The sequence below is a fragment of the Ruditapes philippinarum genome, unplaced genomic scaffold (assembly GCF_026571515.1).
Source record: "Ruditapes philippinarum isolate M1 unplaced genomic scaffold, ASM2657151v2 ctg5605_1_1_1_1, whole genome shotgun sequence".
NCBI lineage: Eukaryota > Metazoa > Mollusca > Bivalvia > Venerida > Veneridae > Ruditapes > Ruditapes philippinarum.
The window spans coordinates 24,644-34,523 of NW_026864088.1; the positions used below are offsets into that span (position 1 = coordinate 24,644).

General features: G+C 31.0%; 2 protein-coding genes across 4 annotated transcripts in view; one reads left to right on the forward strand and one right to left on the reverse strand.

Annotated features, from left to right (window-relative positions):
• Positions 1–9,880, forward strand: part of LOC132724393 (hexosaminidase D-like) — a gene marked incomplete at its 5' end in the record, with an annotated part of 49,955 nt that overhangs the window by 19,041 nt on the left and 21,034 nt on the right. For both annotated transcript variants that reach the window (XM_060709248.1, XM_060709247.1), the window contains 2 exon segments: positions 8,288–8,392; positions 9,292–9,378. In XM_060709248.1, the coding sequence (XP_060565231.1) occupies positions 8,288–8,392; positions 9,292–9,378 (192 nt within the window).
• The window catches only part of LOC132724392 (uncharacterized), a 32,885-nt gene that overhangs the window by 7,709 nt on the left and 15,296 nt on the right, over positions 1–9,880 (reverse strand). The window contains exon 1 of one of the 2 annotated variants that reach the window (XM_060709246.1): positions 1,045–8,265. The exons of the other annotated variant lie outside the window; for it this stretch is intronic. Within the exon in view, the coding sequence (XP_060565229.1) occupies positions 1,045–1,373 (329 nt within the window). The 5' untranslated portion in view covers positions 1,374–8,265. Of the gene's footprint in view, positions 1–1,044; positions 8,266–9,880 lie in introns of those variants that run through there. 2 annotated transcript variants of the gene reach the window in all.

The window sequence follows — 9,880 nt, forward strand, 5'->3', positions numbered from 1 at the left end:
TCTGAATTGAAAAAGGATATAGCTAGGTTAGATATTTGGCATGAAGCATTTTTGTGTAGTCGAACTGTACTAAAATTGTTCAAATTATAGCCCTGGGGTCAAAATTGGCCCACCCCGAGGTCATAAGTTTTCCTTAAATGTATAAAGTAAAAATGTTAAAAAGTTCTATTCTGAAGGTACAATGCTTAGAGCTTAGATATTTGGAATAATATTATAATATCATCTATAGGTCCTCTGCCATGGTTGTTCAAAGTTTGCCCCTATTGTTAAAATAGGCCCTTACATGAATAAAAGTCTTCAGATGAGGGCAGTTGGCCCCCTTGTTTGTTTTGATGCTGGTCATGAAATCTTCACACTGATAAACTGAGATTATCGTTAATTCCACGAAATACTCGTTGATTTAACATATTAATGCTTCTTTTTGTGTTCATATTGACATGCTCCATAATTCTTAATTGCTCCAAATGTTTCTTATATAACTATCTCGCTCCATATAGTTAAGGCGGGAAAACATTACTCTTTAGGTTTACTCTAAATCATGATTTTCATACTTTTTTGGTGATAACAATTTTGGTACAAATATACGCTCTGATTTGTATGTTTCTGGACTATATAGAATATAGTAAAGTAGTGATACAACCAAAAATGTGAACAAATAGAAAATAAAATATGTGGATTTAAACGTTCGTTCTCGTCTTCTATTCTAATGTGGTGGAAAATTAAAAGTGTACAAGTGTAAAAAAAGGGTGTTTGAAATCTCTGCCACAGAATCTTATATGAATTGGAACATGTATTATGTGCTTGTTTGTTGTCTACATGCTTGTGTGATAATTATAACAACAGAGATATGAATTGTCTTTAATTCAGTTTCAGGTGGTTGTACATTGATTGAAAAATGCAATGGTTTCAGTTAAATTTAATATTATAATTAGAGAATCTAACCTGTGTTATTTCATACAAGCATTTTGGAAATATTCTTTTTTAAAATCCAAACAATAAATTTTGCATCAGATATATAGCTTTATACACTTAAAAGATTCTAACCTGTGTTTTACGGCTATGCAGGTCGCACAAGCTACATCATCGTGGTCTGCACAATACATATCTAGCAACTTCGTTTTATGAGCTCCACATTTTTCAACTGGAAAACTTGGCAATGATTTCTGTAAGCTTACTGTGTTGAAACTTGTCTTGTCTATAAACTGATGTGTGCACATTGCAGGAAACATTTTGTGCACATCTGTACATGGTGTACAATAATAATCCTGACATTCCACACAATAAATATCCGCCTCTTTTGTTATATGTTTCTTTTGACATAAACAACATTTAAAGTTGACAAATTCATCTGATCCAAAACCTCCGTCCTCCATTTTATACAGTTACTTTTTTACTTCCTAGTTACTACAAACAAACATATCAGAGATTATTGATAATCAGTATAATAAGTTTAACTTCAATATGTAAAACAGCAAATATGGTAATATCGATAGAGTAGTTTGAATCGTACTAGATTTTGATTAAACCACTGTATTATCAGTGTACAATTTTTGAGTTTATTTAAAACATGACGGTAAATATATAATAAATATAATATGAAAATATTTAGGTCACTAAAGAAAGGTACTATATAACAGTGCAATGACTTATTTCAACGTTTATGTAATAATTTAAGTGTAATTAAAATAAGCACAATAATGGAAAACTCAATTCATGCAATTTTCAATATTTACAAAAACAATCAGGACAGTACGAATCATCATTTAAGGTAGTTAGGTACACACATAAAACATAGCCTATCAAATTTTGTTTGTTGATCTTGTAAATATTTTTATACACATTATACTTTAGATTTAAATATGATTAAGAATGTACAATCTCAAATTTAAAAGTACACAGGGGTGGCAGGTAAAAGCTATATGCACTACCAACGCCTCACTGCAAAAACCATGGACAATAATTATTACTATCCTGTCCATACACTCATAATTGAACTTTTCTGAAGTGCACTTACCCATGTTATATTTACAACAGGTTTCCAAAGCCGGTAGAAGCTCTGATTTATCTTTTGCCCTACATTTTCTATTTCAAGCAACATTGGTCATTCAAATTGATTATATTGAGCTTTATTCTTGGTGTTTACAAACATAGCTTGAATGAGGGACTGCTTTATGTCTTCCATTTTAATACAAGATCTAACAACTCAAAATGGGATGCAAAATATAAAGATGCACCTGTTGTTTTATTTGATTATATAGAGGATATGCATGGCCGTGCAATACCATATTTACGGAGTCGCAAAATCGGCACAGGTGTGTGATAAATAATATTATGTCTTTTTATTTTACAACACAATAAGTTAAAAGTCCGTTTTAGAATTCATTTAACTTTAAAAAATTCAGGATTCGTTCAACAGGCTTGTTTCATTTCAGAGTTATAATGACTTGATTGTGTCACTAATCCCACATGTCTTTGAATTTACTTTGAGCGGTAACTGTTTAGCTTTACCAGAGCACATATTCTTCAAAGTGAGGTCATCACTAAACTTCCATCATCCGGCATCCGTCCTCTTCTTTGTGAACAACATTTCTAGAAATGATCTTCGGGTGATCTTTAAAAGTTGTTCAGAAATATTCATTTCATGTAAAAACTGCTGGTCATGGCAACCGAAAAAAAATCTTTATAAATCATCTCCTCTGGGTAAAGCTATGATATTTGGTATAAGGTGGAAACTTTACCAATTTTGTTTGGAGACCATGGATTAAAACTAGCCTCGCCTAAAGGGTCATGGGTTTTCCGTATATGTTTATAGTAAATTCTTTAAATATCTTCTCCCCGAAGCCGTTCCAGCTTAGATATTTGTCATGAGTCAACATCAAGTGGACCTCTACCAAGCTTGTTCGAATATAAGCCGTAGGTTCATTGATTTTCCTTATATGTCTTTTAAAATCATATCAGATTAGAGCTTTGGTATTTTGCATGAAACATTGTGTATTGGACATAATCAAAGTTTTGTCATTTAAATTATGGGGTCAAAGTTAGCCATTTTCTGGGAATCGTGGGTTTTCCATATATCTTTTAGGTTAAAACTTTAATAATCAGCTCTATTGTAAATCCCATTGTTGCCTTTTCATAGGAAATAAAATTTGGTTTGTTTCTGAAGCATAAAATGTCCTTAAAACTCAACCAAAAAGAATGTTTGAAAAAAAAAACATTTTTTTTCAAATGGACCCCAATTAAAAGTAAGAATGAAAAATTGATAATAATGCTGTTCATCATTGTGATTTACATAAGCTATGATAGTGCACATCTTAACTTCAGTTTGATGTCACTAGTTTTATTTCAGTATGGTAGACTAAGAATATATCATACACCTCTATCATATTACTAGACAAATTTGTAACCACCAGTCTATTATGTTTCAAATCAAAGCTTGTGGGAAAACTTTTAGAAACATTTCCAAGGGCTCCCAATTTAACATCAGTCTTCTCATTGATCTGGACAAGTTTTGACTGCCCCGATCCACACACACATATGTTTCAACGTTTGTCCGTGCAAACTCCACATAGATAAACAAAATCCGGATCAGTAATTGTTGTCTGGTAATTTCCCTCAAGGTCAAGGACAATCAGACCTTTACAAGGATCAGCCACATAAATCATCTTGCCATCACTGCTGACACTGATATGTCTGCTGTTACTGAAGATTGCATTACCTTGTTTATCAGTTGTAATTGTTTGCAACAATGTGCCATTCATATCATGAATGTAGAGTGCTGTATTATTATTAAAGATGAATAATTTTTTGTCTTTGTAGACCAGTCCGTAACAGTGATGATCTAGCTTCAGTTGTTTGGAAGTAATAAGTTTATCACCCATTGAAACAAATTGAATGGTTTGGTTGTTTAGACTTACTGCAAAGTCGTTCTTGATTATTTTGCAAATTGTATGTGGAGGCATGTCAAATCTAAGTGGTCTTTTATGGATTCTGAGGACAAATCAATAAGCTTTAATGGTTTGTTGTTATAGTCAGCTAGAAATAATAGACCATCATCAGTGAAGCATGTACCCTGAACATGACATGATGTTCTATCATTTACATGTTTGATGTTGACTTGTCTCTTGCTTTTCACAACATACAGTTTGCCTGTTACAGTCACTGAAATCAATCCAAATGTCTCACAGTCTTTTAAGGCATCCTTTATTGTTGAATCATCAATGAATTCAACTTTAACATCTGCTGCATTTGTCAATAACATTTCTGTTTCATAAGAATCAACAATTTATTTCTGAGAAGTTTTTACAGTGACAAACCCTTGTACTTTATTCCATACTGATTTTTTAAGTTTTTGTGATGAAAGTTTAAGTTCATCAATATGTTTCTGTAGCTTCTTGATATCATTCTCTATCTTCTCTTTAGCATGTTTGTACTTTTCTTTTAAACTTTTTAATGAAGCGTTTTCAAATGTGTCCAGTATTACTTCCAATTCTTTTCTGAAGTGTCTTATTGACACTACAGACTTGTCCATCTGTGCTTTAAGCTCTTTTACAATAAGTGTCTTTGCTCTCTCTTTGTCCCCAATTTTAGTTTTTATATGAAGGAGCTCTGTATTTGTTTAACCCTAGATTTGTCGTCTTATACCAGCTACCAACTTCATTTAAGACTAAATTTACATATATACATGTTCTGAAAATTTTAATTTGAAAATAACTTCAATTCTGAGCATTAAAAAAGTTAAGATTACAGTGTAAAATACATGTATTATGACTAACCAATTGTCTCCAGATTTGAGAAAAAAATGTAAGACAATAATTCCAAAGTTTTCTCTTTTATTTCTTAGTTTACATGGCATTTAAAATACATGCTTATTCTTAAAATTTGTTTTCTATCTTTTCTATTTTTCATGTATATACACAGTGTCATATCATTGCATCGATTAACGTTGATTTTATATCAATTGAAGCAAATGAGAAATAATTTTAGAGCAAAAATATCAACAAAATTAAAAGTGAGCTTGTGTGATATGCTTGTTATATGGTAATAGCTAAGAGAGATATTCATTTTTACATTGATTGAATAATGTGACAGCATACAGTTTAGTTTCAATTTGATTCAAAATTTTAATCAAAGATTCCAAGTAAGATTTACCTGTGCTTTATATCTATGCAAATCGCACATGCTATATCATTGTGATCTGCACAAAACATATCTAGCAACTTGGTTTTATGAGCTTCACACTTTTCAACTGGACAATTTGGCACCGATTTAGCAGTGTTGAAACTTGGTTTGTCTATAAACCGATGCAGGTCCTTCGCAGGAAAAAAAACTGTGCCAGTCTGTACATGGTAAACAATAATAATCCTGTCATTTCACACAATAAATATCTGCCTGTTTTGTTATATTTTTCTTTTCACATAAACAACATTTAAAGTTGACAAATTTATCTGATCCAATACCTCCGTCCGCCATTTTCGCCAAGTTATTTTTTTTTGCTTGTTAAGAAAAATAAGTTTAACATAGAGTATTGATTCTATGATAAGCTAAACAAGCTAAAATCTGTATGTTTTACATCGCTTTTCATTATACCCCCACCACAATATGTGTGTGTGTGTGGGGGGGGGGGGGGTAGTAATGGATTCGCTTTGTCACAATTAAAGGTCAGATTTCAAACAATCAAATATTAGACAGTATGTTGTGTCCGCTCTGTAAGTCCTACACTAATTGAAAGATTTTCTTCAATCTTGGGTCAAATGTTCACCTCAACAAGGTTATGTGCAGAACCCATGTCACCCTTTTGCCGGCTTAAGGTCAAGGTCACACTTGAAGGTCAAAAATTGACTAAGAAAATATTTTTAACATGTATTTGAATATTTCTGAAACTAGCACAGGTATTTGCTTGAAACTTAAAATATATATGAATTGTCACAATTAAGATATGCAGGTCAAGTTTCATAACAAAGTTATGCCCCTTTTTAAGTCTTCAAATTTACATACAATCAAATATTAGACAATAAGTCGTGTCAGCTCTATAAATCCTATACTAATGGAAGAATTTTCTTCAAACTTTACACAAATGTTCACCTCAAGAAGGTTATGTGCAGAACCCATGTTACCTTTGTGTCGGCTTAAGGTCAAGGTCACACTTAAAGGTAAAATATGTTCTTAAATTTTAAAATGTACTTGAATATTTCTGAAAATTTCAGGTATTTGCTTGAAACTTGAAAGATATATGAGTTGTCATAAGTAAGATATGCAGGTCAAGTTTCATAACTTTGTATTGCATTTTGACAAAGTTATGCCCCCTTTTTAGTCATTAAATTTACATACAATCAATACTAGACAATATGTCGTGTCCGCTCTATAAATTCTGTACTAATGGAAGGATTTTCTTCAAACTTGACTCAAATGTTTATCCCAACTGGGCAATGTGCAGAACCTTTCTGACCCTTGTGCCAGCTTAAGGTCAAGGCCACACTTGAAGGTAAAAAATTGACTTATAAAATGTTCTGAAAAATTAACATGTACTTGAATATTTCTAAAACAAGAACAGATAATCATTTGAAACTTCATATATATATATATATACGAAGTGTCGCAAGTAAGATATGCAGGTCAAGTTTCATAACTAAAAAAAAGTTGGGGGATAACTTTATATAGTATTTTGACAAAGTTAAGTCCATTTTGATGTCATATTTCTTAAACTAGAACAGATATTTACTTGAAACTTAAAATTTACATGAATGGTTACAAGTAAGCTCAGATGAGGAAACTTCTACAATTCCACTGAATTATGACACAAGTTATGCCCCTTTTAGGCTTAGAAGATGTTCTGATATAACCATTAATACTTAAATGTTTTTGAAACTAGAACAGAAATTCACTTGAAACTATATAATATATGAAGGGTCACAAGTAAGCTAAGTATGCAAAGTTTTTCCACTCTTAATTACATTTTGACATAATTATGCTATTTTCTTAACTTCACTGCTTTTTTTTGTTTTAGTACATTGGGAAAATTTAAGGTTATTTGTAACTGTTTCGAACATGATTTGACAATATATTTTTATACTATTACCTTATAATTTGTCTTTTTTTTCACCAGAGATAATTTCTTTTTATGTATATATATTTGTAATTGCCTTAACCACCTTTCCAAGTCGTCTTCTGTCAAGGACATTGGTGGGGGTATGAATCGCATTCAGCGATAGTTCTTCTAGTTTTATATAGGTATTATTAGTATGTATGGTATAGCTTTATTTTCCTATTTTAATATTGGAGTACTTTGTGATTTAAATATTGATCCGTGTATAATGTATTGACTAAAATTTTTGAAATAATTTGACGTAGATATTAAACCATGTTTAACATGTGTGTGTATAAGTATATCCTATGCAATATAACATTGTGAGATCATTAAAGACAGGTGTTCTTAAATTAAAATGCTATTACTGATCTCATGTTTTGCATAATTACCAATGATTAAAGTGTATTAATATTAATAATTTAAAAGAAAAATGAGATAATATTGTAATACTTCTACGTTGAATTCTTTACAAATCTGTATGACTAAAGTATGGCATTGCTTTTCACATTATCCTTGATTTTTCGTCTGTTCATAAAGACTTTAAAAATCTTCTTTTAAAAAACCCAAAGAGCTAGAGCTTAGATATTTAGCATGAAACATCTTCTAATGGGTGTCTAAATTAAAGTCCTGGGGTTAAAATTGGCCCCATCCTTGTGGCCTAAATGACCCTCTTGTTTATTTTTATCTGGAGCTAAAAAATTTAAAATTACATTGTATCAACATTGGAACTTATTGGATAAATAAATCTTGATGTGGTAAAGTGGGATGTCAAAGAGCTGTAACTCTGTTTATATATAATAAGGAGTTACTTTTCTTTGTAAATGTCCATACTAAATGTGTGTAGAGAACATAATATCTAAGTCAGTAATACTATGATTTATATTTTTCATAATATCCTTCTGATAAAGTGGCATGTGAGGATGTTTGTTCCAGAATAGTTTTGAAAGATGAAGATCTTTCTTAATAAATTTTATGTACATATATTTCTAATTGAATTACTTTTCAAGCTGTTTTTCCTTTTTCTAGTTTGCTCAGGTATGACATTTTTTGCATGGCAAAGTTCTTGGAGAGTTTGGTTTATACAGAAATTCTAGACAAACTAACAAATATCTTTCAATATCAGTTTATTCACTATTGTCATTGACAGTTTTTGGGGAGAATTTATAAAGAAAGGTCATGGTATTTTTTGCTCACTTTTCATAGGAAGGACATTCCAGCATGTGAATTTCCTGGTTCAGATATTTATAAAGACACAATAGAACTACTCAGGTTAGAAGCTGCCTATGAGGATTTCCTGCATAGTGAAGGGTATGTTCCTCTATAAAATACTTGAATTTTTACCATTTCTATATTTTACCAATTTTATACGCCCCCAAAGATATAACTTTAGGATGTATTATAATGCAGAGTTGTCTGTCTGTCTGCCTGTCTATTTGCCTGTCCAGGCATTGCAAGGTGTAAAGTAATTTTGGATAAAATCATCAGCTGCATCATTTACAACAGTTAATCTACTTCTTATCTTTCAAACATAATTTTGTTTGTGCTACTTTCTCATACATTTGTCATCATCAGGTGTATATTACAATTTGATGTACGTATTGATAAATAACTTAATTGCTAAATCCCATATCATTCGTTTCTTTCGTTTTTCCAGAATAATTGTTTTCATAATTGTGAAAAATGGCCACAACAATGAAAAGTTGCTCAACATTTTTTAACAAAAAATCTGGCTAAAGGTAGTACTAAGAAATAATTTTCAAGTAAAATGTGGAGTATATTTCTTTATAATTTTGTTTATTTATATATTTTCTGTTTTATGTGTACTCATTAATCACTTTAAGAATTTCAAATTTGATGTTTTTAAACCATGGATCTTAGTGGAGTTTCTTTAGTGATAGTTGAAATCACAACTTCGACTCTGTGTGATAATTGTTAAGAACTCTTAGGCTTTAAATATTTTAAGTTACGTAAGCTTCCTCGAAAAGTTACATAGATACTTATATTATGATCTTTACAAGATAAATCTTATTTTTTAGCTCAATTTATACACCTTTTTACACAAATTTTGATGTTCTTTTCAAACATATTGGTGGGCCAAATATAAACAGTATATACAGCTTGATGAACGAGAACATGTAAAATGATTTATAATCAATTGTAAATTTAAGTTTGTAACTTGAGGGTTAATTTTGATCGGTTTATTGTAGGAGATTGTCGTGGATGAATGAATATCACATGCGTAGAAACTTCACAAACCCAATGCATCTAGAAGCACTTCTGGCTCAAGCAGTAAGGTATGTATGCACACTGTCTTACGGTACAGTATCAACTTTTATAGAAATTTCATTTTGGGGGGATTAGAGATTTTTTTAGAACAAATAATATCATAACATTGTAAGTTTACAAGATTTGGAATAAAGCAAATGCCTCTATGTTAATTGTTTGAGGCACCCTGTGGTCAACAGTAAATGCTTGTTTTTGTGTATGTGTTTATTTCTGGTTGTTATTTCAGCTTAAATATATTGATGTTCAAACAGTTATATTTATTAGCTTTTGCCACTAGTCAGGCCAGCTTTTCTATCTGTGCAGTCTGATCAGGCTCTATGTTGTTGGCTGACCAACTTAAAATTTTCATCTTAATGTCCAGCGAAAAAAAAAAAAGAATAAGCCTTTATTGGGTATAACAATTATACATTCAATTGTTAGTTTTCATAAAAACTGAATACTTTTTACTTAAAATTGTTTTGAATATTGTGTTTCGTCTGTGCATGCCTTTACTTAAGATTTTTTTTGAAA